The 27436-nt window shown below is 40.8% G+C and overlaps 1 protein-coding gene across 4 annotated transcripts in view; it reads left to right on the top strand.

Moving 5' to 3' along the window:
• The window catches only part of LOC119903877 (neuropilin-2-like), a 93159-nt gene extending 71155 nt beyond the window's left edge, over positions 1-22004 (top strand). The window contains exons 14-18 of one of the 4 annotated variants that reach the window (XM_038720147.1): positions 3205-3473; positions 3577-3673; positions 5906-5938; positions 16940-17002; positions 18185-22004. In XM_038720147.1, coding sequence (XP_038576075.1) covers positions 3205-3473; positions 3577-3673; positions 5906-5938; positions 16940-17002; positions 18185-18513 — 791 coding nt within the window. In that variant the 3' untranslated portion in view covers positions 18514-22004. Of the gene's footprint in view, positions 1-3204; positions 3474-3576; positions 3674-5905; positions 5939-10718; positions 13264-16939; positions 17003-18184 lie in introns of those variants that run through there. The other 3 variants (XM_038720149.1, XM_038720148.1, XM_038720150.1) reach the window with 3 other exon arrangements.
• The last annotated feature ends 5432 nt before the right edge of the window (positions 22005-27436 follow it).

Here is a 27436-nt window from a genome sequence, read left to right as displayed (position 1 = left end):
TCATGTCACTTTCCACTTCCAGCCCTCTCACTCCACCACTGCGATAACTTCTTACTCTCTTTGCTGACCTCTCCCCCATTTCCCTCAGTGGTACTTGCCTTTTTCCACATCTGTCCACCTTTTTAATAAGACAGCAGGAGGAGAACCAAGACTGTTTTATCCATCACACTTACACACACACACCTTCCCTACCTCACGCACACATCGCCCAGAGCGGTCAGATAAGTCAGATGATGGCTTTGACAGAAGTGCTGCCTTAGCTCTCCAGCACCCCTGGAGGCTCCACACACACACACACACTCTTACACAAACCATTCAAGGTGGGACTGTCCGCCTATTAAACACTCAAGGTGTGTGGGTTTGTTTCCCACACACACACACGCGCACACACACACACACACACACACACGACCTTGCCATCCACCAAGGTTTTCTCTGTATCTGTTGAAGCCATCCAGTTTATGGTTGACTGAGCACCTCCTTCATAAACCGACAGGGCCGTGACATAAGGCAAGGCTCTACATCACATTAGGCTGCTGTGTGTGTTGTGTGCAAGCCAGCAAATGCCAAGAGTATGTGCCGTTATGAATGTGCTTCTGTGCGTGTATGAGTGTGTGTAATTGATATAGCAGCGTCCCTGTCTCTGTGTTAGACAGCAACATGACATTAAGTCTTGTTCTACAGAAACATTAGTGCGGCACCCTGTCTGGAAGCTGTCTCAATATGCAAATCAAATCCCCAACCCTTGTCATTGAAAGCCCTTTAGGGTGTTAAAAGAGAAAATCCGACCTGAACAGAGCTCACAAGTTATTCTTTTGATCTCAGATAGGGCAAGTCTGAAATTCTATACCCTGTGGAGATTTTCATCGAAAGAAACCCTTCACGCTGTTTGTTACTGTGGTTTAGTTATTGATAAAGAGAGGAATTAGGGAGGTTTGAAAGAAGGGAAGAAGAGACTAAAACTGGCATCATAATATCTAACACCTGATTATATCACTCAGATGTTTTGATTTATTTTTCCATGAGCTTCTCTTCACAACCTGAACTCAAAGCTTTGGCCAGTTTTTGAAGATTTATGCTGAAAGAACAATATAATTCTCTAAAAGCAGATATTTAATTATGTAAACTATATTGAGTCTGACAGAGTTAAAGGGTGCTTTCACACCTAACTGGTTCAAACCATCTGTTTACCAGTTATTTGGATCCTGGTGTGGACTAAACCACCGCTCTGCCACTTCTTGAAAAGGTGTGTCTCAGTCCGTTTCCATGTGAACATTGTGATGTGAATGCAAATCAGGACCAATCAGGATGGTGTGAAAGTAAATATGTGATTTTGGAAAGTCCTGAAAAACTAAACTTCTATCAAATTGACTTGATTCATGTGTTGATCGTAGGAACCGTCAAGGAAGAAATCTGTTGAGCAATCTGCATGTTGTTATGCATGATTATTCAGTAACCATGGAAATCTGTATTGGAGTGAGTGCAGCTCAGTTTAACTAGGAAGCTTTATTGAGTCTACTAGATGCTATTTGGTTGTTTTATGGTGATTAAGAATGTTAGGAATCAGTGTGCCGCATAATTTTTTAAAAAACGGTGTAGCTATACTTTTTAAGTGACGTACTGTAGTTCACTATACACTGCATCTGCACTTCTTTGCTCACCTTTGCCACTCAGCGCTGTGTGGAAGTGAAGATTTATACACACACATAGACAGCACAGACATACAGTATATCTCTACATTTAAACATAAAATACACACACATAGATACTGCACATATCTGCACAACTGGAAAACGATTAAGTCGTATGTTTACAATGACTGACAGATGAACACACACACACACACACACACAGTAGATATAAACATAAACCATAAACAAACTAACTCTCATGCAAACAGACACCAACACGCACATACACACATTTCCCTCCCTCCCTCAGAGCCAATTCTACATCCCTGCCTATCTCTCCCATGGAGAGTTGTTAATTAATTCCCTCCCTTTGTACGTTCGCCAAGATCAAACGCGGCGAGACAGAAAAACACTGCAACTTTCTCTAACTGTACTTAATGAGCAACGGTAATTTAGGTCCCCTTTTTCATTGCCTCCAAGTGAAGAAACAGAGATACCTCAACCCAAATCCATAATTCATGTGTGATGTGCTGCAAAATCTGAAGGTTTTTTTTTTCTGTCTTAGCTGGAGGAGGGAGAACAGAGGTGAAGATAGATGATAGACAGACAGACAAACAGAGGTTTTTCTTTTGTCTCCTCTCATCTTTCGTCTCTCTTTCTCTCTCCTTATGAGGTGTCACACACAGTGTCTGTCTGTCGATAAAAAGACTATTTGCAGCTCCAGCGAAGCTTTTACTCTCCGGCCATAATAGACAAACTAGACAAACAGCCAAACACAGCAGCAAGCTAATGATAATGGTCCTGTTTGGGGTGGGTATAAAACCATAGCTCTGCTGTTCTTTCTCTCTCTCTCCTGTCATGTTTGCTCACTCTTTCACTCAGTCACCCTTTCCTTCCCTTTACCTCCATCGCTTTCTGCTCATCAATTCTTTGAGCTGAGTGAATTAGATTTTTTTTGTTGATAGAGCGAGTGTGTATCGAAGACTCATTATGCATACACGCGTACGCGCACACACACACACACACACACACATGCACTACATGTGCACAAACATTGTGACTGTGTTGGTATGATGGCTGTGCTGACTAAGTTACAAAATGAGGAAAGCAAGAGAACGAGTTGTCAGCATTCAGAATGATTAGGGCTATTTAACAGGATTGTGTTCATTTGTAGCCATAGCCATTAGCGGCCATGATGAAATGGCAGTCTGATTTGCGGTTAAGCCTCATACCACAGAATGATGGTGCTAATGCCTTAAACTCTAAGCAACCACATCCCACTGCATTACTATATCATACTGTACATTGGACCAAATAGGGAATCTGCTTTCTGCAGCAGTGCTGTCACGCACCATAAATTCATTAAAATCGAATCCATTAAATCAATAAAATGCAAAGACAAAACCTTGTATGTGGCTTCATATTTACAACTTTATGCTGAAAAGAGTGGCGATGTATCAGTTTAAACGCATTTATCATTTGTCCCAACTGATTAATCTGAAACATATCATTGATCTTACAGTAAAACAATAACGTAGCATGTGCCACCTCTCTGTCTCTTCCTTTCCTCCAGATTTTTCGGGGAACTACCTCCACCTGGATGCGGGTGCACACACCCAGCGCAAGCGAGCCCGGCTGCTGAGCCCTGAGGTGGGGCCGGAGCTAGGCCCGCTCTGCCTCCTCTTCTACTACCAGCTCCAGGGGGAGGCACAGGGGAGCCTGAGGGTCCTGCTGAAAGACAGTGACCAAGAGGAGACGCTGCTATGGGCTTTAAAAGGAGACCAGGGGTCTCACTGGAGGGAGGGCCGCACTATCCTGCCTCAAAGCCCCAAGGAGTATCAGGTAAGTGTTGTTTCTTAACCGACCGCTGCATCCTTCCTGTTCATTAACCACTGAGTTTAGTAAAAAGCCTATTGTAAAATCTCTCTCTTTTTCTATCTTTTAGGTGGTGTTCGAGGGTTTTTTTGATCACCCGACCAGAGGCCACATCAGAATAGATAACATCCACATGAGCAACAGCATGGAGCTGGAGCAGTGTACTCGTAAGTCCCATAACCGGTCTGTCTACCTGTCTGCCTATTTATCAATACGCCAGTGGGCTTTATTATTCAGTCAGTCTATCTGTCTAACTATCTATCTGCCTGACTCTCTTACTCCTTCACCGTTAATGCTGTGTTTTCACCAGAGACTGGTTGAGAGAGAAACTCATAATGTTTACACACATAGACACACACGTACACATAAAAAAGAAAAAATATATAAAAAATGAAAGTAGGCCACAAACGGCCTTTGGGCATGGATTCTAATCTATCTTTCATATCTCCTTCTCTCTATCTCCTTCAGTATTTTCCTATAGCTCCCCACCCCACCATTTATGATTCCTCTCCTTCCTTCTCTCGTTATCTCAGGCTGGGCCGTCGCTGGGCCATAGAGCACCAGAAAGAAACGCGTATGCATGATTACTTGAGAGAGCAACCTGTCGCTATTCTGTGATTAAAATGCTTGTCTTTTAGTTTTTCTCTTTCTTTCTTACACACATTCACACACAAGCTGGCGATTGAGACTGTTATTTATAACTATTGGCTTCAATAAAGGAGGCTTTGATATTACTGTAACAGAAAAATGCAGACTCACTTGAAACACACAGACTAGACACATGATTGAGTTTGAAATCCTTCAGAGGTTTCAAATCCAATCCAAATCCACTGCTGCTTTCATTCTGACCATTTTTATTTCAAGTGCTCTCCCACAACATTAAGGATGTGCATTCATAACCTTCAGGACTATCTCTTTAATAATCTTTAAATTAAACAGTGTTTTGCCCTCAACACTTGCCATATATTTGGAAAGACTGTGTGTGGGTTTAACTGATTAGTGTTTTATAGAATATTATCATTAGTTCATGTTTGGCCCTAAATGTGCGCTCTGGCATGTTCAATGTTATCTCTCTTTCTGTGGGTCAAGTGTGATGTCTCAGATAAAAATAATGTAAGAGGGCTTTTATCTGGCACTACATGTTTAGTCCTTTCTCACAAATGTGTTTCCGCCAATGTCTTTTCAGTTTTTTAATCACCCACTCCCTCATTCCTTATCTTATGATATTTTTCTTCCGTCCATTGACTCTCAGCACCCGGCTGCAACTTCTTTACTTGTGCTACAATTCTTGTTTTCCCTCAGTTTTTCTCTCTTTTTTTCCTTCTTCTCTCTTCTTCTCACTTTCATAATAGATGTCATATCCTCCGGCAAATAATAAAAAACAGCAGTAAATTTCAGTCCCCGTTCCCATGACCCTTTAACTTACCTCCACCCTTCCTTCCCATTCCTCTATGTTCCTTCTCTTCTCCCTTCCCTCTCTCCTTTCACCCCCATTTGCCATCAGTTCCCTCCTTTCTTCTCCTCGACCCAGCTTGTCTGCTGCCATTAACACCTTGCGTCTCACTTTAGGAAACGAGAGTTAGACAGCAATGACAGGAAAGAGAGACACAGAATGACAAAGCAAAAAGAAGAAATTGAGAGCAAGTCAGAAATGACCCAAAGAGACAGAGAGAGTGACAGGGGAGGCCCACTTCCTCTCTTCCAACCCTGTCAGCCCATTCTTTTGTCTTCCTCGCTTTATTTCCTCTCCATTTTATAAAAATGACTGTCATCCAGGAAGATTTATGGGCCTTTAGACTCCCACACCATCCCAGAACTTGACAAATCTTTATTGATTTTCTGAAATTGGAGTAACAAGTGCCTTAGCAAGAAGTGCAGCGTCCTGCAATTTTGCAATTTACCTGTTTTAAAAATGCATTTCAGTTCATCAGAAATATAGTTGTACCATGTCAATTTAATCATGCCAATATGCCGCAGTACACTGACGCTGTAAAAATCCCAAAGATGGTATATTTGGTATCATATTTAAAGTTTTAAATTTAATCAAAATCACATCTAGACAAATATGTATTAATCATGCTCATATTTTATCCTCTTAGTTTAATTCATTTTTAATGAGTGATGCTGACATATACTGTATAATGATGTAGGCACCACTTTTACGTTGAAAAGATTAAAGTGATTGGCCAAATAGCGTTTTACTTCTATTTAGCTATACTATTTCATTATATTAATCACAATATTAACAATTTAAAAACTCTACCTTAAAGGTGCTAGAAAACTTAAACTACAATTGATCTATTGTTCTATCAGTGTGGCCCTCTATCCTTTCATTGCCTTTATCATACATATCACTAACCATCATCAATAACAGTTCTTTTTTTTCCTCTCTTTTCCAGAGCCTTTCCCCGCCTTAACACCCGGCATAACCAGTAAGTTCTACTTCCTGTTCCATTTGTACTTCCTGTGCGAAATGTCTGTGCTTTCTGCTTGTTGCTAAGCTCAGCTCGCAGCACTGCACTGGCCCTGAGTAACCATATTAGTAACCTTGTTAAATCCAACCATGGTTTCTTACATGTATAGCACTTTGTGTGATGTGTTCACATAATTTGCTGAATTTTAGACTAGACTTTATTCACATTTTAAAAAATGATGGCGACAACACTACAACCTGATTGAATGGATCCACTGCATTGTTCCAGCATGACTTCCTGCATGCTGGGCTGATACTCTTGGTTATATAATTTAGTATGTTCCTTGGTGAGAAAATTACAGTTTCCACTATGTAGACAAATAGTAATACATGATTATTTTGTACAACAGCAACAGACCCTGCAGGAGCAACATCTGCAATTGCAATGTAGTAACATTGTGGTGTATTTGCGCATTGCACAAGCTGACTAATTGTGTGCACCATGTTGTGTGTAATCTGTCGCTGGTATACATGTATACAGCACAGTTGTTGAGTCTCAGTACATGCATGTGCCTATAGAGTGCGCAGACCCACAGGCAATTACCGTGTTCATTTTTTGTTGCTCGTATGGCAAACAACTTAAGATTACAAGGTCATGGCTGAATCAGATGAAGTCTCTGGTCTTTTTCTCTGGTCATCAAATTATAAAAAACAAAGTGGAACTCGGTTCTCCTGTCCTTAACTTTTGCTCTCTCTGGCCAACCCTCACTACTTTCTAACTGTAGAGAACAGCACACTCACGCCTTCTCCATTCCTCCATCCTGATTTGCTGTCACCATATAAGCTCTTTCTATCTGCACTCAACACCATACAAGGATCCTATTTTTTCCATCTCTTCTTATATTTGGCTCCTCCCTCTTCTCTGATTCTTTTCTTTCATCTCAACTATTCTTTTTCATTCCCTTCCTTGCCTTACCTTTTTTCCTCTCCTCTCCTCTCCTCTTCTCTCCTTATTACTGCTGCTGCTCCCACCTGAACGGTATGCAGAGCTGGTCACCATCCAACTTCCCCGTTCTCTTTTTCCTCTTTCTTTTCCCTCCTTCATCCTCAAATAGGCTATTCTGAAAGCAGATAAAAAAGGGCTTAGACAGATTATGCTCCTGGATCTCTTGTTTTCAAAGTCTAGGTTGGGACCTAAAACGCTGGCTGCAGGACTGCTTTTGTTTAGAGACCCACAAAATATGAACAAAGGAGCCTGGGCCTCAGGTTATTAAAACCATTAGACCACTCTGAGTTATATATAAAGACTTTTATGATATGTAGATGTTTTATGCATTTGGTGATTAGTGTCCACATTGATCATGGACGGGTTAAAAACTGGAGCACACATCTAGTTACTTTTATTCACTGTAGGTGTAAGGACTTGTGGTTTTTAACAAGAATAATTGCCAACCATTCAGTTGTTTGGCATCAATTTTTCCGATTCTGTGTGCTTAATTAAGTCTATTCATTGTGTGTGTGTGTGTGTGTGTGTGTGTGTGCGCGTGCGCGTGTTCTCAGTGTGTGAATAGATGAAAAACATTCTTTAAATACCGTCAGATACTTGAGCAGCACTTGGTTTTGTTCACCACAGTTCAGTTCAATAAAAACATAAATACCATTCCCAAAACCGGTAAAAGCCAAGAGCCAAACTCCTCTGAAAACTCTAGTCACCTGACTCATACGCTAAGTATCTGACCCAGTGCTTGCAGGTTTCTTAGATTATTAGAAGCTGAGCAGGTATCATATGACTCCCACAGTGTCTGTTCTGTGTTTTCATGAGACTGAGCCCCAGGAAGAAGGGTAACATTTCGCCTTTGGGACGTCTGTTGAAAAGTGAGCTAAATATTTCTCTTTGGGTGAGCCGATGTAGTTGAACCCTATTCAAGACTTACTGCATATATTATACAGTTGCTATAAGAATTTTTTTTGTCTTGTTAGTGTGTGGTCAGCTGGGTTTTTATGAAACTTTTAAAATCCACTGTATATCTATGATGAAGAACAGGTCATCTCTGGTCAATTAACTGTACAGACATCCTGCATGTGAAAAGGAGGTTGAAACTTTTGGATTTTGTGTGATTAAGGCATAAACAGAAAATTATTTGGAGGATGATATAAATTTCATTAATTTGAATCAAAAATCCAGGTTGACTTCATCCCTTGTAAGGAAATGTGAGGAGGAATATAATGACTTAGGGAAACCAAACGGATGTCTCAACTGATGATTTTGCAATTTGAATTGCAAGTGCCCAGTGGGGGAAAAAAACTAATCAAAATATATTAGATAAATAAATTAACTGATCTCAAAATCTCACATGAAGGGTAAACTTCATGAGAACTGGAGAATTTTAAATGTCCCTCCTTAATTATAGCCTAATGCCATGATCCTTAGTTAGCAGTGCAGCTTCATTGTGGTGTGATGTGAACCAGTGAGCCACAGTGTTGGGTTTTTGTATCCATGGCAACCAAGGAGGCACTTGGCCTCTGGAAAGAGATCACGCTACATAGATGCACACGCACAGAGAAAGAAGAGAGGCTAATGCTGGCTTCAATTTGGACTCACACTTTCAACTCCACTTTTTAAAAGTGTCTCATTGCTGAGATGAGACTGTTGATGTGCGAAGACCTGGAAGGAGAAAGATAGTAATTCAGTGAGTCAGAAACTCTATTAAGCAAAGTTCCTTGAAAGCCACACTTTTTAGCTCACTTTAGGAGTGGTGCTCTTGAGAAACTTTCCCCTTTAGATCCCGTAAGTAACGGTCAATTTTTGCAGCCCTAGAAATCATCTGTGTCTTAATCCACTGGTGGGAAGGCTCTCTGTGCAGGCTGCTTAGAGCACAGCTTTACAATCAAAGCCAATTTTAAACCCTTAAAGAGTACGTCTGAACTTTAAAAAAAAAAAAAAAAAACAGACAAAATTAAGCTCACTGGTTTCCTTGAGGTTCTGCGTCTTTCTCTACACCTCTCTTTCCTCTGTCCTTTGATTATTTCTCTCTTCTCTCTCGTCTCCATGAAGTTCTTGCTTGCCCTGGCTCCGTTTCCTCTTTCTTTCCTCCTTTCTTTCTTGCTCGCAGGTTTTCCTTTTTTTCCTTCTCTCACATTATTTTTCTCTTTCTCTCTTTCTTCTTCCACAACCTCTCTCTCAGCGGGTTTCTTTCACAGTGAGTTGACAGAGTATTGAAGTTTCAGACAAACCCTCTAATGCAGGATTAAAGATATCATGGCAGGATTAGCTCTCTCCCTTCACTTCCCCTCCCTCCCTGCCTCGCTCCTCGCTTTCTACCACCCCTCTCTATTCCACTCCATTCTTTCTTCCAATAATGCCTTCTCTCTTATCCTTTCTCTACCCCTGTAATTTCTCTCAGATTTCCCCTCTTCCCTCTCCATCTCTTTCTCCCTCTACTCAAGTCCCTTCAATGTGATCTTGCCCTGATAAAAGCTGCTGCATCCTACAAAATACAACCACTTAACACTCCCCACCCTTTGTCCAAATCAGCAAATCAGTCACTGCATAATCAAAGGCTTTGCATTCTCTGATCGAAATGAACGCATGGCATGAGCCTTTGCGTGTCAATGTGCAGCTAATGCTTGTGACATATATATCAACCAACAATTCTGTGAGTACAATCAGCATCAAAACATATGCATCAGCTTTTGTTTTGAAGAATGAAGACTTCAAATGACTAAGAGTGTGCAACTGGATACTAGGAAAGTGAGCAAAATCAGAAGGCTTACAGTCTGTTTTTGTGGCTGCTGTTTACTTACTAATATTAGTTACTAATATTAGCAAGGCACAATCATTTCAGCTCAATGCTACAGTCATTGACCATTTGCTCCCACCACCCTTAGTTACCCGTACTTGGCCTGTCAAGCTTTCCATTCTCACACTGCATTTATGCAGTTTGCATTGATGATGATGGCAGATTTTATAGTCGACATTCTTGGTAATAAATGACACAATAGATCCTTGATTTTAGACCGAGGTAGACAATAGCAGGCTTCTCATTTCTACCTGGCTCTCATCAATTTTGACAGCTCAAATGGCAGATTTTATCAGCGGTTGCTAGTTAGCTATATTAAAGTTGGTTGGCTCACTTTTTAATGTTTCCTGCTGACTCATTTTTTAAATCAGAATTCTGTAAAGGGGGTCAAACATGCACTTGATGGCAACATACATGCTATTTTGCTAAAACACTTTACAAAAAGTAAAATATCAGTGCTAGTATTATATATTAGTGAGAAGTATATGAAAAAATGTAAGGTCAGACTTGGTTTGTTCTAATATAACCCTGTTTTGCTGCTTAGCTTTACAGTACATACTTGTTTGTAACAGCATGTTTGAAACCCCACAGTAGTTTTACATAGCTGATATTAATGATGTGCTCCTTTGCATTGGCAATCATGCTTGCTGACGGACTTGCTAACGATTGCAGTTTACGATAGAGCAGATAAACACGTTTAATCCATTCCTTACACGTTTCATTTTGTATTTTTTGGTGCCAAAAATACAACACCCTCCAAACTCTTTAAATGCTTAGTATCGCTCTTATTAAAGTCCCACACACACTATTCAGCATGTAGAGAAATCCAAAGCTTGACAGACCTGCAATGCCTAGTTATAAGCTAGAAATTGACAACGACTGTCTGGGGTAGGGGTTTAGCGAATGGTCAATTAACAACTTTTAATACTCCAATGAGGTCTGCATGCCTGCCTACCTCATCCATAGTGCCAACCAGTAATGTGTCCTCCTGCCCTCCAGGGGGTGCCATGTCTGGGATGGAGCCCACAGTAGACACAGTGGCGGTGCAGCCCATCCCTGCCTACTGGTACTATGTGTTGGCGGGAGGCGGTGCCCTCTTGCTGCTGGTCACTGTAACCGTGGTGGTGATACTGTGCTGCCATCGGTACCACTGGGCGACCAAGAAGACCAGCGGTAGTCATCATCATTCAGTGACTTACCACACCAGCCAGCACCCAAATCAGCAAGGTCACCAAAACTGCTACCAGAACCAAAACCTCAGCCATAATCTGATCCACAGCCCCAACCAAAGCCACCTGTACCCAGGTACCGGGCAGTGTCTTGAGCCCATGCTCACCATCAGACTGGAGAAAGACGACAGCCACGATTCCCAGTGCTGAAAACAACAGGAACACATGTGAATGATACATTGAGACATTTTATTAGAATGCTTTGCTCAAATAAAGCGATCAAAGGGTGTGAAAACTCCCTGGTATAAATTGTCAACAACAGTATTCAGCATCATCGCCACTCTTCACTGATGAGAATCTACATGGAAGAGACACTGCAGTTCCTGTTGCTGATGACTGATCTAATTACCAGAATGCACCTTTGCTAAAATTCCTTGTTGGCTGTAACTGGCAGAACAAACTCCTGACATTACATAATATCCCTCACTGGGGAGTTGCCAATTCTGATGGCCGATGAGGGCCTGATAATGACATTAGAGTGCAACATTTTTTGATGTACTGAAGAGCGAACTGGCATCTACAGCTGCACACCAACTTGAAAATGAAACGGAGTATGATCAGAATGACAAGTACATCACAGGTAGACTGCCTAACAGACTGTGGACAAAACATATGTACACACGCTGTACAATGTCAGTGTTGTAACAGCTTATTTTCTTCTTCTATAAATGTCAGAGCAGGATATTTCTGCTTGGACACTGCCTGCCTCCAAATACCCGGTCCGACAGAGAAGGGATTTTCACACAGGGAGATAGAAGTCACAATGTGTGCTGCATAAAAAGAGAAGGTTATTTCTTTTGGTCTGAATGAAGCTGCTGTTTATTTGTCCACTAGCCTTTTGCCAGCCTGAAATTGACAGAGACAGATTAGGTAGCATAAAAGGAAGAGGTATAGGACGAATTAGTGCTGCCTGTCCAGCCGTGACAGATAGACAGCTACACACCCACCGTGGGTGGCTCCTTTGGTCTGTGAACGAGGAATCAGTGTTGTGCTGTTGTCTGTCTGGTTTACACGAGAGGAAAGATAGGATGAGACAGCTTCCACCGCATCCGGCAGACCCAGAAACAAACACACTCTCTGCAACAAAACACACAAAGGCTCAAAGGTCTCAAATGCACGGACACTTCAAAACTTTTCACCTGCTAATAAGTGAGTCTTGTGATGTGTTGACCTGAGTGCATTTTTCATTACTGATATGCCTTTTTAAAAAATGTGCTTTAAAACTATTACCTCTTCACCTCCAGAACGAGGTAGTGCCTCAGAGTATGATTTTTGTTTTCTTTGCCTGGATCTCAAGGACAATCCAATGCCTGTGTCTGCTATATTTAAACTAAACATCTTTGTATGTCCTGCACACATTAGACTGGGTGAATGAAACAAATCCAAAATCATATCAAGTATTGAGCATCTAAAGCTGCAGTTTAGTCTGTGCAAGTTAAAATCTTTAGGTCTGTTATCCCGGATGACAAATGAATCTTCTGTGAAATTCAGAATGTTTTGCATACGAGCCTGGTAACCTGAGAATGTGGTCCATGTGGCTGCGAAATTGTCAGTTTTGCTCTGTTCAACAGGTGAGACCAAACCTATGCTATGAGAAAGAGTTTCTTACATATGAAGCCTTTTAGAAAACCACTGATCCAAGATAACTGGTCAGTTCCTTTGATCATTTCATTCACAGTGATCTGTCAAGCAAGACTGATTCCAATGCAGCAGTACTGTCACACCTCTCACACACCTTTCTTGATTCTTGATGTTTTTTTTAGCCATCTGTTTAACCGTGTGTGTGTTAGCATTCATTTCACATTTTCCCTCGCATGAGTATGTATGAGTTTGCATCAAAATGAACCAGACAAATGTGGCATGATTTTTAAGTATGGTCACACTTTATTTTGCAATGTTGAGCGTAACATTAGCACTTTTCTGCTTCTTAATTATTTATTGAAGGCTCTGATGATTTATGACAATTTCTTACATTTACTGTGAATCTTAATATAAAAGATAAGTTGAGTAGTGTACTGTTTGTGAATTAAGAACCTTTTTTTCTTTGTAATCACACGTTACAGTTGGCCTACATGTACTTCTGATGTATGATAGCTATACAATGTTTATTTTTTATACACACTGGCTATTGTTTTAAGGCAACGGTTGTGAATTGTGTTCGCTGAAATGATCTTAACTTTTCTTGACTTTCATTTGATGTCAAATCCTTAAGTTGAAGCCATTTTGCAAGAACAAATGTCTGTCCCTCATTTAAGGCATTCAGCTTCAAGTTTAAATCAGATGGGGACACGAAACGCAAATGCAAATCAGTATGTTAGGGGGAAATTATTCAGATGATATCAAAACTAAAAACAAAGTTGGTTTTGGATTGAGAAGCCTGGTATCCAATTCCACACACATCGTCACATCCACGCCTGTGAAGTTGGGCACACTACTATGGTCTCTTCTTGTGTTACCCCCCCTACATCATTTTGTTCATGCTCAAATCCCCCAGCCTTTTTATCAAAACCCGCTTGTTCCTGTTCTACTCCTTCCCTTCATCACAAATCCTCCCAGTGAAAACACAGGAGAGAAAATGAGAGGCAGAAATGGAGGAGAGCAAAATCTCTCAGAGGAGAAGGGCCCATTAAGCGACCCCCCTTTCCCTCCAAAGAATGCGCCCAGAGATGGAGGAAGATGAAAGAAGTAAAAAAAGAAAAAAAAAAACTGTTCTCTATACTTTCTAAAGATAGATTTTTCTCTTACTCCAAGAGGAAGGCTAACAGGGAGGCAGGTTGGGGTTTGGATTGAAGGAGGGAGAGGATTGAAGGAGGAGGGCAGGTTGTTTCAAACACAAAAGCAGATGAAAGAAGTCTTTTGGCAGAATAGACAGCCTGGTGGAAACACACATTATGCGCACACAGTCGCACATACACCATCTAACAAACACAAGCCTGCGTTAGCAAAGAATCCAGATTTCCAGATAACAAATGTCATTTAAATCATTGTTTCATGCATGTTCACAAAGCCTATCTGCTCTCAGCTCTCCATATTGACTTTATTTCATCAAATTGTGTCTCATAAAATGTGTATTTGTGCTTTAGTCAACAAGTATTATAGTGATTTTCTGCTCACATATCCATCCCCTCTCCCTTCCATTTCAATCGACTTGTGTATGATTTACACATTATATGACCCATTCTAGCAGCCCTGCACTGTAACCCAATCAATGTGGGTCCAAAATTCAAAGAGAGGAATGATATATGACTGTATTTATGTTGTGCTACCCACGCACTTTTCTCTTTCATTCTCTCTCTCTTTATCAAACTTTTTGCAAGATTTGGAAAATGTGCTGGCATCCTGTCACGCAGCGCTTTTAAATCAACCTTCCCTCACTTCCCTCTCCCTTCTCCATCACAGACTACTTTGAAGGCCTTTAATATTTCTAATTAGGTAATGGAGCTGATTGCATTCATAAAACCCTGTGGTAAGCATTTCTGGCCCTCAGGCCATCTCTGTTTTTTCTCTCTCTCTCTCTCTCTCTCTCTCCCTCCGTCTCCTTCTCCGCTGTTTCCTGGAGAAATATTACGAGTGAAAGCACTCTAACAGGTCCTCAAGCCCCCACTGGAACAGCGTATGGTGCCAAAGAGCCATCCATGTCTTTGCCTGAATAATAAAAAAGCCCTCTTTTTAATTCTTCTCTTTACTAATTGGAGAGTGGAGACAAAATGGGGCTACAGGGAGTTTTAATCTCCTTTCAGATCCGCGTGATGATTCTTCTCAGGATCCTAGCCTGAGGGCTTTAAGCCAGGATCATTAGAAAGTGCTCAACAGTCGTCCAAAGAGTGTCCAAGCATCTCTCTTTTTATATCCTGCTTCTTTTGCTATCCCTCTGATAGCAAAAGAAGAAGTAATTTAATGTTTTGTCAGGGCCCGTAGTGATTTCGAGTTGACTGTGAGAAAGGAGAGTTTAGAGCCTGGAGGGTCTGATGGGAGACATTTACACAATCAGAAGACAGAAGGGAAGACTGATGATTAGAGGCTTTCATGTGCATGTACTAAGTGTAGTTTTACATTACCGGTACATTTCAGTAAGACCTCAGTACTATATTATTATAATTTACAGCGTGACTACTGGGATCGGCCACATTTAGCTTAGCAGGTATTTATTGTTTCAGGGCTAACTGCCTATTCTGCACGTTAGCATTTTGATTTACATTGAAAAGCATGACAGGATTGTTTTATTTAGTTGATACTTCTGCCAACATTATTTGAAGTCAATTTCGTAATCTGCAGGCCACTCCTGGAGTTTTCGAAGCATGCATGCTTTGAGATGTCTGTCCAGTTGGTCAGATTTTTGGATTTCACTCCTTTGTTCTCATTTGTCACTTTTCGCCCTCATTTCAGGGATGTGACATCACACATTTTAGGGGTAAAGAATGTGGTTACATGTTATGTTTTAGGAAAATCTACCTTGATGGTGTCATTTTTATCAAATGAATCCATTTTGCTGTTATTCTTTGATTTCTTGTTCTAATAAGTGAGGGTTTTTTATTAATCAAAAAATGATTTAATATTATGTAAATCTGTCAGAAGCAGCAAAGACTGATCATTCTGACACACGGCCTCAGCCTCAGCAAGGGATGAACTTGAATTAGTTGTAATTCAGACTCACTCAGACTGAACAAATCCAGTCTTGAGGTGGTAAACTGCCTGGCTTCAGCCACATCACTGTTATATTTACCCCTGTGCACTTTCTCTGCCTTTGTGAAGGAAAGACCTCGACTTTATGATTGTCTTTTTGTCTTGCGCTGGATTTCTCTCTCTTGCACTTCAAGCAAATTAAATATTGAGAAACATATACACTCCATTTAGCATAGGATTTGTTGGTTGCTGTAATATTTGAATTGAGACCATTTGTTTTGTTTATTCTCTAATTGGGTTTGGAAGTCAATTCTGGGTCAATTTTAAACAATTAAAAATGTGATTGAGTCACTTTTTTAATTTGAAGGAAATTGCCTCATATTTAATCCATGAGAAAATACGATGATATTTGTATAGTGATAGCAGGTTTCATTTAAAAGTATTAATCTCTTATTATTGTTTACAGACTGAAGAGTATTGGAAGTTTGTAAAGACTGTTTTGAGATGCGATAATCTGGATGCCACATGTTAAAATTATCTCATAGAAAAATGACCTTATCTAACAAAGGAAATGAGGCTCCGTATCTTTTTTCATATCTACTAAATTAGTTTTTCACCTCTTGTCTTCTGAATATCTATTACGATTTCACTTTATAATGTGTTTTTGGTTCCTTTGCCCCAGCAATAAATGATTATCAGCTGCCCAGATATTGCTCTATTTTTTTCTGAGGATTGTAATATCAATTTCCTTGAATAGCACTGAATTGAAGCAGAATTGAGCTTCCAAACCCTTCAAAGCCTTGCACTTCGGCCTGCCTCAGAAATATAATGTGGTATTTTAGCTTGTTGAATTTCATGGTCTTGGAATAGAAGAGAAAATATATTGCAGGGAATGTGAAGGTAATAAAAGTGATATTTTTCTATGAAACAGTTTTGTGTGTCTTTTTTTTTCCAGTTAAGTCTCTCTTTCTCTCACCTCCCTATCTCTCTGCTCTTTCTCTCAACCTCTTGACTCTGTTTTCATTTCAAAGGCAAATAAAAAAAGAGCAATGATGCTTATCACATAATGAAACTTGCTGGCTTTATGCAGGTAGTCTCGGTGAAATGTTTAGTAACCTTGGATGTTATTTTCCCTTGATAGACTGCGCACAGAACAAAACAGTTTATAGGAGATATCTCACCTGATCTCTTCAGAAGGTTTAAACAAGATCACTCACTCTTTGAGCTGTTTGTTTGATTTCCATCCACAAATGTAGCCTGTGTGCTGACAACATAGTGATGTTATCACAACATGCTGTGGACTGTAGTAGCTCAGCCTTGACTGGATGGTTGAGATTAATGCTGTTATTCTTTCTGTCTTTTTAACAGATCCCAGGCCTATGGATTTCGGAAAGGATCCTGTTTTCAACCACAAGCCCCCCATCGATGGAGGTGAGGTTTGAAGTCTTCTTCTCTTCTCCTTTCAGCCTGAGGCTATACCGGCTGTTTTACAAGTCTCACCCCAAGAATGGTGAAATAGCTCTTTAAGCAGAAGCATGCCCGTGGCTCTTCGTTTTACTTGTGGTTTCACAAGAAAAAAGCCCGTGGCAACAGTGATAGACAATTTCTGGTGTGTGTGTGTGTGTGTGTGTGTGTGTGTGTGTGTCTGTGTGTGTGAGTGTGTGAGTGTGTATCGAGAGGGGCAGAGTGTGAGAGAGCATTCATTCAAGAGCGAGTGTCTGTGCGTGCATGTTAGCATGTGCTTCCTCTCCTCCTCTTTCATGTTCTGCGGCAGACAAAGTGAGACAGACAGCTTCCTCCTGGGCACCTAGAAGACATCTGTCTGTTACAATCACGGTTTACTTCCTGTGTGTGTCTGTGAACAGCAAGTGTGTGTCTGCCAACGTACATGTGTTACAATCCCTTGTTTCTCCCAGGCCCTTGATAGAAACAAGAAGAGTACTCAGCCTTTACCTCACAAAACAAGTCTGTTTGCTGCTTTCCTATGTGTGTGTTTGTGTGTGTTTTAGTGTGTTCTTCCATAAAACACTCTAAATGCAGTACTTAATTGCGGACTGGCTTGTTCATGTGTATACATTCATTAAGTGGTTTAGCATGATTGCCTATGCCAACTAGATGTGCACACTTCTAGACACACAACACACACTGGAGAGTGCCTTTACTAATTCATGTCATTATGTTTCCAAATGTTTGAAGTCAATAAAAAACTGATGTTGTGGTTAACATAATTATCTGCTGTTTAATATGTCAGCCATGGTGTGATGACATTTGCCTCTGATACAGTTAATTTAATTTATTTTTTTTTAAATGTAACTGTCTGACTTTTCGTTCTTACACATGAAAAATGACATTTATAACCCTCCATTCTCAGTTCAATAAACTCAAGGCTTTTGCTGTTATAGCATGAGTAGGTCTGGCATGGCCACTAGCTTATGGTGGCTAATGTTAGCTAACTATTTTGCTGTGTACAGTAAGTGAAAATACTGAGTAAATTCTGACTTTAACACTCTTCTCATCTTGTGCTGCTATTATCTCATAATTATCATGCTGCAGTGATACTGTTAAGCAAAAGTTACATTGTGTCACATTAAAAGTTTCCTGTTGTCTTTCCAGAGTATGTCTTCCCAGTGTGGCCGCCCTCCTTCTCCACCCCCTCCTCCTCTGATGTGGACCCCCCTTCTGTCACCCTGGTGTCAGAGAAAGACAAGGACAACGCCTGGCTGTACACGCTGGACCCCATCCTCCTCACCATCATCGTGATGAGCTCTCTAGGCGTCCTGATGGGCGCGGTTTGCGCGGGACTGCTCCTCTACTGCACATGCTCTTACAGCGGGCTTTCCTCGCGCTCCTCCACAACGCTGGAGAACTACAACTTTGAGTTGTACGACGGGATTAAGCATAAAGTGAAGATAAACCAGCAGAGGTGCTGCTCAGAGGCATGAAGGGGAGGAGGAGGAGAACAATGGGGAAAGAAACACGATCCCCTGCAAAAGTGATTTTGTTCTTGGTTTGGACAAAGACAACACAAAAAGGAAGCACTCTCTGTTATTTCAATCCCCAGTGTCCCCTGCCTAATATCCTGCTCTGATGTCTAAAGGGGTAACATTCAACACAGTTTCCCCACCTATTTGCGTGCCAGTGGGAACACGTAACTGTGATCTCCCCTACATGCTATGAGGCCTAAACTGGGTGAACACCTGACCCCAGTCTCCCCTACCTACAGTACCATATCTCCTCCGCCTGCAGGAGAGAGCCTGCTCGATTCTAAAAGCCTGTGAATGAATGAAGGAATGAATAAATGAATAGGAATGACAGATCTACAATAGAATATAATCCACCAGCCACTGGAATGAAGCTAGAACCGAGGTGGACTACAACACCCATGACAAGCTGGACATTTGGACGACAAATGACAGCACAGTCTGAGGTGTCTGGTTGAAATGTTGGTAATGGGATTCTTGATGAAGAAGAGAATTCCATTAACACATATCCACGACTGGTACTTTGCTGAAGGGCAATGTCAAATTTGTCCTTATTCGCTTGAATTTGAATGTGGCCAAGAGAGATGGCATGCAGAAATGAAAAAGTTCCAGCTTCTGACTGTTTGTGAAGACTTCAGCACCAGTGGACCATTTAATGTGGGTACTTTTGACTGAAATCAACACATATCAAGCGAATGCCTATCCCCCTAAAGAAAATTTAAATATATCAGACCACACAACTCAAAAGAATCTAGATTTCTAAGGGAGAAGAAGGAAAAGGACTTTCTTTTTGTTTGTTTCTGAAAGTTTTAGATATGAGTTCCGTGAGTTTCAAACGTCCATTAATCCGCCATATGGTGCTCGCTTGCTCCTTTGTCTGCCCTCGGTCTGCGCTTTGTGAAACCAGTGGCATAGAAGAGTAATGGTGACTGTTTTCGTTTTGTTTTAGACTTGTGTCTGTTTGGGGAAAAAAAAGGTAAAGAACAGTCAGCTTCAGTTCGTAGCCGCCCTGTAGAGCTCTTATGCCATTTTTAGACTTTCTTTAGCATTGTGTTGGACTCCACGGTCTTAACTGTTACTTCAGTCCTTTTCTATTTTGACACATTTTCCATTACAGATTATCAGTCTTTACAAAGAGTAGAGGAGAGTTAAAGGATAATGGAAGACAGAAAATCAGAGGTTTATCTAAATCTAACATGCTGTTATGGAGTCGTGCTTTAGATTCAGTATTCTAGGGTTTGTCTTTGGTATATATCTATATTTTTTTGCTTTTCAGACTGTATGACGCCCAAATGATGGACAAACACTGTGTGAAGAAAATGTCAGTGATTGTTTTATTGCAACCTATGGATTGCCAAAGAGCTGTGTATGTGCACAGGGGGTCTAAACAAGTGTTAAAAGAGGCTGGGAGACCGGACCTAGAGTGATAAATCATCCTCCCTCTTATCCACCGCTCCTAGCGTCACCCCCTGAATGAAGGACGCTCAGAACCGGAAGGAGAAGAAATGACTAAAGGAGGAGAATGGAAATCGTACCGTTGACTTTCTTGGACACACAATCGAGCCTTAAGCTAATTACAGTATACGCTGTATCGGAGGACAGCCATCGAGGAGGGCCAGTGCTGCTGGAAAGACTGATGAACAGGAGGACACACACACACACACACACAGAAAGATAGACAGACATGAAGAAACAAAGAGAGAAAAGGGAAAATATGCTGGTTGTGTTTACATGCAGGAGACGTATCATTATCATAACTGAAGTGAAGTTGCTGGACCTACAACAATGTTCATGTTGCATGTGACATTTTTTTCCAGCATTATGCAGCTTTTTCTCCCAGGAATTGCATTCACATGCTACTACTTTGCTTCAGCTAAATACATTTTAGTGGAAACTTAAAGGTACCCTATGGCGTTTTGATGACTAGTAGCGCTATGGAGCAAAGTGGGTTTCCATTGAGTTTGTATGTCTTGCGCGCCTTGCAAAAAGGAAGGAAATGCATTCAACACATTAGTTGTTAGGCCTCCAAGATGTAAATATAACTTTTTATGTTTACAAGAAAACATCACAGGGTACCTTTAATGGCTCCCAGAATACTTTAAATTAACGTTTCAACAAAAATGCTAATGTTAAACATATCTGGAACTTTTTTTATTTGTTTTTTTCTACAATATACAATGCTGGCAACTAAAGCATAATTTGAGATTGTATGGTTAGACAACTAATAGAGATTTGCGAAAGTTTGCAAAAAGTTCATAGTTCATAGTCATAGTTCAAGTACTATGTACATCTGGCTATCCACCCGGATCTGCAGTTAAAGATGCTACTTTTTAGTTTGCTTACTGTTGAAGCTGTGGTCGGGAACATTTGATTTACTGTCAACATAGTCAATCAAAGTCTATGAAAGATTCATAAGGAATAAAAAAAGCTTCATCTAAATAATTGAAGTATGGTTAGTAGGCTGGTGATTTTCTGCATGTGAACGTATCCTATGAGATAAACAAAAAGGCTGTAGGACAGGTGAAAGGTGAAAGGTGAGAATGAGAGTGAGAGAGAGAGAGAGAGAGAGAGAGAGAGGCACAATCACAACACAGAGAGAACAACAAACAAAGACAAGACAAAACAAAAGGCAGATAAGGAGAGAAAGTCAGTGGCCCCGACAGAAATGTTAGAAAATGTAACTGGAGGACCAGACGCTGATCTCTCCATGTCCTCTGTGAATTTTTTGTTTTTGTTATTTTCTCAATCTGTGAAATATCCGGGTCAAGTTGTTGCCCTCTGGGGGGTAAATTGAAATAGCAAAAGAGAGTAAGGAAAGTGGGGGGAGGGGGGGGGGAGTCAAACATGTCTCTTCGTGTTCAAGGACATGCATGGATGTAGCCAAGAGGCATATTGAGATGAAAAAACGGGGATTATAAACAGGTGTTGAAAGATGGTCTGAGAAGGGAGGGATGTCCATCTAACTGTGTTTTCATTGGACTGTTTTCCAAGTGCCTTGGAGCTCTCTTGTTATGTCTCTCCATCTCTCTCTCTTTTTCTCTCCCCCCTGCTCTCTTACTCGGACTCTCTGTCTTTCTCTCTCACACAAACACTGACGCACATGAAACAGTGAGTACAGTGTGAGACTTTGTGTGAAAATGACTACAAATGAACATACAGTCATATAGGAACTCACACACCTATTCTCTTTCTCTCTCTCTCTCTCTCGCTCTCTGTCTCTCTCCTGCTTGACTTTAAGTCTTTCCCTATTATTACCTCTTCTGTCTCGATGGATACACATATATATACACACTGACACACACTCACACACAGATAAATGCACACTCCATAAATACATACACACACCTATGGCACTGGCCAGATAACTCAAACTGTTGTTTGTAGACTTTGTACAGAAAAATTTCTTTTTTAATGTTATTATTATTATTTAATAAAGGCTAAATAACACGTGATTTGGTTCTGGGTGTTTTTATTGTTAAGGGTGTGAGCTTGTGTGTGTTAATGTGTATATATTTGCTAGAACTAACTATAACTTCCAAACAGGCCCTCAGCAGGTCAAAGGCATCCAAAGCATTCGATTGGTTTTTATTTCATTTATTCGGATTTTACAACATGACACACAGGATACTGAAAGTTTACAGGAAACCAGATCTTCTTCCAACAGTCACGGTTCCGAATATGCTTTCAGTTTTACAAAGTGAAGAGAAAAATGTGAAAAAATGCAAATGAGCTGCTGATTGTGGCCCAGAATAACCACAAAAGGTTGATTAGCTGTTAAACTTCAGTGAGTGTTTGCATTGCGAACGACATATTTAAGATTTGTATTAATGATTTCTTTAAATTCATATTCAAACTAAACCTTAAAAATAATGAGCCTGGCCCTTACTTACTTTACCAATTTCAATTTTCACTTCACTCCCTCTCCCCCTCACCAATTCCCCCAACCCCCGTTGCGTTCGCTCTCTCTCTCTCTCTCTGTCTGTCTCAGGGGTTTTCTGCCGTTTGTGCCCATGAGAGGCCAAAGCATGAGGGATCAAAGATTCTCTTCATTTAATCGAGCTGTGAAAGCTTGTTCCTAATTAACACACATCCGTGAAAGCGCACAAGCCAAAGTACCCAGCCTGGTGGAGATAAGCCGGTAGATCACAATAAGAACTTTGTCACCCATTCAAGTAATTTATCTTAATAATGGAACAAAAATGATGACATTTTGGGATAACTAACTGTGTGGATGTGTGTACATATTATATATGTAAATGTAAATGCTCCGTATTTGTATAGCGCCTTTCTAGTCTTTTCGAACACTCAAAGCGCTTTTACACTACATCTGCATTCACACACATTCATACACTGGCGGAGCAGCCGCCAGGGGCAATTCGGGGTTCAGTATCTTGCCCATGGACACTTCGACATGCAGCCTGGAGGAGCCGGGGACAAACCGCCGACCTTCCGATTAACGGGCAACCCGCTCTATAGACATTAAGAAGAATTCCAATATACTGTAAATAAAGTGATTTTTATTTTCTTTCCGATGCAAAATTAACATCACTATAGACTGTCCCACATCCCTGGACCACCTGCCCCACTTTACGATGCTTCTTACTGTAACTGGCTGTAACTGTATACAGTATGATACTAGTTTTGTTTTAGCCCTCTAATTAGCTTAGAGACCATTATCAGCGATTTCTCTGCATCATCAGCGTTTCTCCACCTCTTTCTTCTTCTTTTTCTCATCACTCCTGCCCTCATTTATTCATCGCTTCTTCATCTCACTGTTACTCTGACCCGGTTCTCACGCTTCCTTCTGACTTAGAAACAAACAATTGGGTGAAGGAGTCTCAGTGCATCTTAAAGCTCGCACTGGTGCCTCAGCAGACAGGACCACTGATGCAAGATCTGGAAAGATGAGATCTGTTTCACCATAAAGCATGTCTTCAACGGAGTAAGAAGAGGCAGTGATGGTATGGACGTTTCTCTCAGGATGGATAGGTTCTGGGGGTTGCTTGTGTCTAGCCAATATTATATTGTCACAGCATATATAAACATATATCATAAAAATATCAGAGAAACTATTTAACTTGGGTGCAAAACCCCCTTTGCATCAGTGGATTAAGCAACGCATAATTTTAAACATCCTCGCTACCACTGCCTCTTCTTACTCTGATAAAGACATGCTTTATGTGGAACCTGGTTTCCGCATGCTCCAGATCTCATCTTTCCAGATCCTGAATGCAGTTTAACACAGTCTCACACAAACTCAAGCATGCCAGTGTGAATGTTAATCTGTAGATGCAAACACGCACTTCAGACAGGTCTCTTGTGGTTGGCCTATGCTGAGCATGTAACCTACTAACACAGATTTTAACTCCCTGTTTCCAAATCAGTGATCAGACATGCGCATGCACATACAGTGGTTAGATATTATGTATTAGACATTAATATCTTGGGAATTTCTCAACTTTGGTTAAAAAAAAAAGATTAGATGGTAATAATTTCATACATATAAATTGTAGACAAATTAGCACTTTTGTTTAGTAAGAAAAAAGTAGTAGCAGTATTGACATCTAGGTGAACACGTCATGTTCTGTTGAAGCTGTAGAAAAGACTTGTTTGTGTGTATGTACGTGCAACTCCAGTAGAAAGGCCCCAGAAAGCAGGTGGATACAGAGCCACTTTGCTGCGGCACAAGCTTTAACCATTGAGCCACTCTATTATGAACCATTAATCCTAATATAATGTCAACTACAAATATTACATTTGCATAATGGGTGTCACCACACCAACAACCCCCATAAACAAAATTGACTGAGTAAAAACTCAAAATTTGCATTAAATCCTTCAGCATTTGGCCTCATTGAGGTTCCACATGTCCGGAGGAATATATTTTTCTGTGTGAGATTGTGTGTGTGAACAATCCCACACTGTTAGGTTTACAGAAGCACAGCTAATTTTGTTATCTGCTTCATTTCAACCTCTGCGGATAAAAGACACCGCCTTCAGTTGAGACACAAACTAGTAATTGCAACTAAATTGATGCATATATCACAATTCCTTCCTCTCCTCTTTATTTCCTTGATTCCTTCACTAACTTGATAGTAGCAATTTTTCCAGCCGTCCAAATTATTTCCATTTACTTGAATAATTATTTTTGAAGTTAACAGTTTGATCAAATATATGTTAAATTTTTATCCTTCCTGACTCCTTTCCCTCCATCTTTGCACCTGTTGCACGTTTTTCCTTTGCTTTCTCTCCTCCCAGCTAATTACCACAGATTGACAAATGATGTGAAAAACATTTTGAGCGCACAAAGTAGCACCGATATCAGGAGAGAGAGAGAGAGGACAGGACTGCAAAGCATTTTTAAAATAATGAGCTACAAATTTAATTTGCATGCTGTGCAGCCTCTTACTGAATCTTATTTTTCAATTCGTAGACTACATGAAGAAAGCTAAGTGTAAAATGTCTCCTTTACTTTCTGTATAAAATCCATTAAATTTCTTTTTTCATCTTCCCCCACCTGGGTGGGCGTCTGGGTGAGAGAGCTGCTCATGGTCTTGGCAGCTTCCAGCACCCTGCTCTCCTAATGTCCCGAACTCTCTGGCTGCATGCTGCTAAATCAAATTACATTTCATCAGACAAAAGCTTTTTTTTTCTCACTACACCAGTACAAATATGATTGTTGCAAATCTAATCACAGTATAAGGTTTATTGCTCTCTCATTTCGGGGTTTTCATTTGTTTGGTTGTTTGCCAGGTGCTGGCTACTGTCCCAGAATTTTTTGCCAAACTAAGAAGTTACACAAAAGCTGCAAGGCCCACCTGAAAAACTAGTTTGTTTTTTATAATTAAATTTTTATTTGCATGTTGTCTTTTGCTGTCTGTTTTTTTCCCATCCTGACTGTTTCTGTTCATCATTTATTATTCTCCCTCCCATTTCTATTCTCTCTTGTCTTTCTTTCATCCATTAATCCCTTACTTTATTCAATATTTCTTAAACCCCCCCGCTTCTCTCAATCATCTCAAACATCCCATCTTCCTTCCCTCATTCCTTTATCACTCTCGTCCCTTATGAAACATTTTATCATCAGTGTCTTCCTTGCTTCTTTCTTTTGCTTCACCCCTCTTGTTCATTTGTAAAACATTTCATCAGTCAACATTACAACAAGCACATTCTGTTACGATGGTATCAGTCTTTCCATTCGGTAGCCTTTGGTTTATCTAAAGCGGCTGCTCAGTCACAAACACTTGTGCTTTTAGAGGTGGTTGTTGACACTAAGACTCTTAAACTATCCAAGGCTGCGGTTTTCCCCCCTCAGTGGATTGCGTGTGTGTGTGCGTTGAGTTATGAAGATCCAGCCACAGTGTGAATGTTGCAGATCTTATTGAAAACCTTCAAGGAGGCACTGTACTCATAACCACATTCATTCCAGATATGGAACATAAGTAAACATAAACACCTGCAATATGTGTGAAGTATGTGTGTGTATGTACCCAAACACAAAACAATACACAACATACTGTACAGTACACACTGGTATGCCTCCTGCTGACTCCTTATCCTATTAATAGCAACAATAGCCCTCAACAGGGCCTCTAAGGGAGTCACAAAGTGGTCTGCCACAGAGCCAAAGCTTTCATCTGGGTAGGTGGCACAAGTGTGTATGTGTGTGTGTGTGTGTTGCAAGGGGTGTTTCTGGCACCAGCAGCATGAATGCCTGTGTTTTGTACTCCCTGTCCCCACCCACACAGCCAACTTTACCTCACTGCAAAAGCTCATGCCCACACATATCTGTCAATATGTGTTGGATCAAACCCGATCTGCCAACTGGCCAACCTCCGACTCTGTGTGCAGTGTTACATGAAACCATATTACCCACTGTTTTAAATGACTAACAGTATTAGCAGTGTATTTAGGGCAAGCAGAGCCCCAGTGGGAATTCAGACCCCTGTCTTTTCCTTGCAGTGTTAAGGTGAGTTCAGACAGAAGACAGAGCGAATATTCATCTGGCATCATATTATGGCCACTGGACCATTTTTTTGTCTATGTCACAGCTATAATACTAACTGCAAAGATGTTAGCTATAAGCTAGCTAGCAACGGACAGACCATGTCCCTGACTGATCTCAGAACTCACCAGAAAATCCACTTCTTTCTGCTATGTCCCTCCAGTCTCTGTACGTCTATGAAGAAGTAGAGAGTTTTGCTGAAGTTGAAACATTTTGAATGTAAGCTGGTTTCACCAGCCACATTGGTGAGTCTGTGTGTGTGTGTCATCAGCATAATGTGGTCCTGGAGACACCTACTGTAGCAGGAACTACCACAGAATTGGTTTTGAGTACTTTGCCAAGTGTTAATAAGTACGTCTGTCTGTGGACAGATTTTGTCAACGAAATAGCGTCAGACCCCTGCAAGATGCAATCACGAAACTTTGCAGGTATGTAGTTGACATCAAAATGAAGGCTAGATTCGAAGATGGGTGTGGTCTAAGCAAGGGCACTGGAAGAATAGCGGTTGGAAGTAGGGAAACCACCCACACACACACACACACTTTACAACCCGAGTCCACATTTGTTTAAACTGCGGAATTAGCCAAGATGGCAAGATCCAGGTACAGACACCAGCTTATAGAGAGCACTCTAACTACTACTCAGTTCTTTATTTCTCATATGCATGGTTGGGGGTTTGACCCCCCTAATTATTGCCTGATTCCCCCCAAAAGCGGCAAAAAGAGCGGTTTAGTGGGGGTCTTTCTTACCTGTCATTGTAAATATTGCAATATATTTCCCATACTCATGCCTTATATTCAAGAATCTTGAAATACGATTTTAGACACCCCTAAACCATTTCCTAACCTTGACGTTAGTTGAAAGTCTTGTCTGCCCACA

This window comes from Micropterus salmoides, unplaced genomic scaffold, assembly GCF_014851395.1.
Source record: "Micropterus salmoides isolate LMB-PRFRI ecotype aquatic unplaced genomic scaffold, ASM1485139v1 Ms_hic_scaffold_15, whole genome shotgun sequence".
Lineage (NCBI taxonomy): Eukaryota > Metazoa > Chordata > Actinopteri > Centrarchiformes > Centrarchidae > Micropterus > Micropterus salmoides.
The sequence above is the reverse complement of the archived record's forward strand: the minus strand, read 5'-3'. Positions and strand labels throughout refer to the sequence as shown.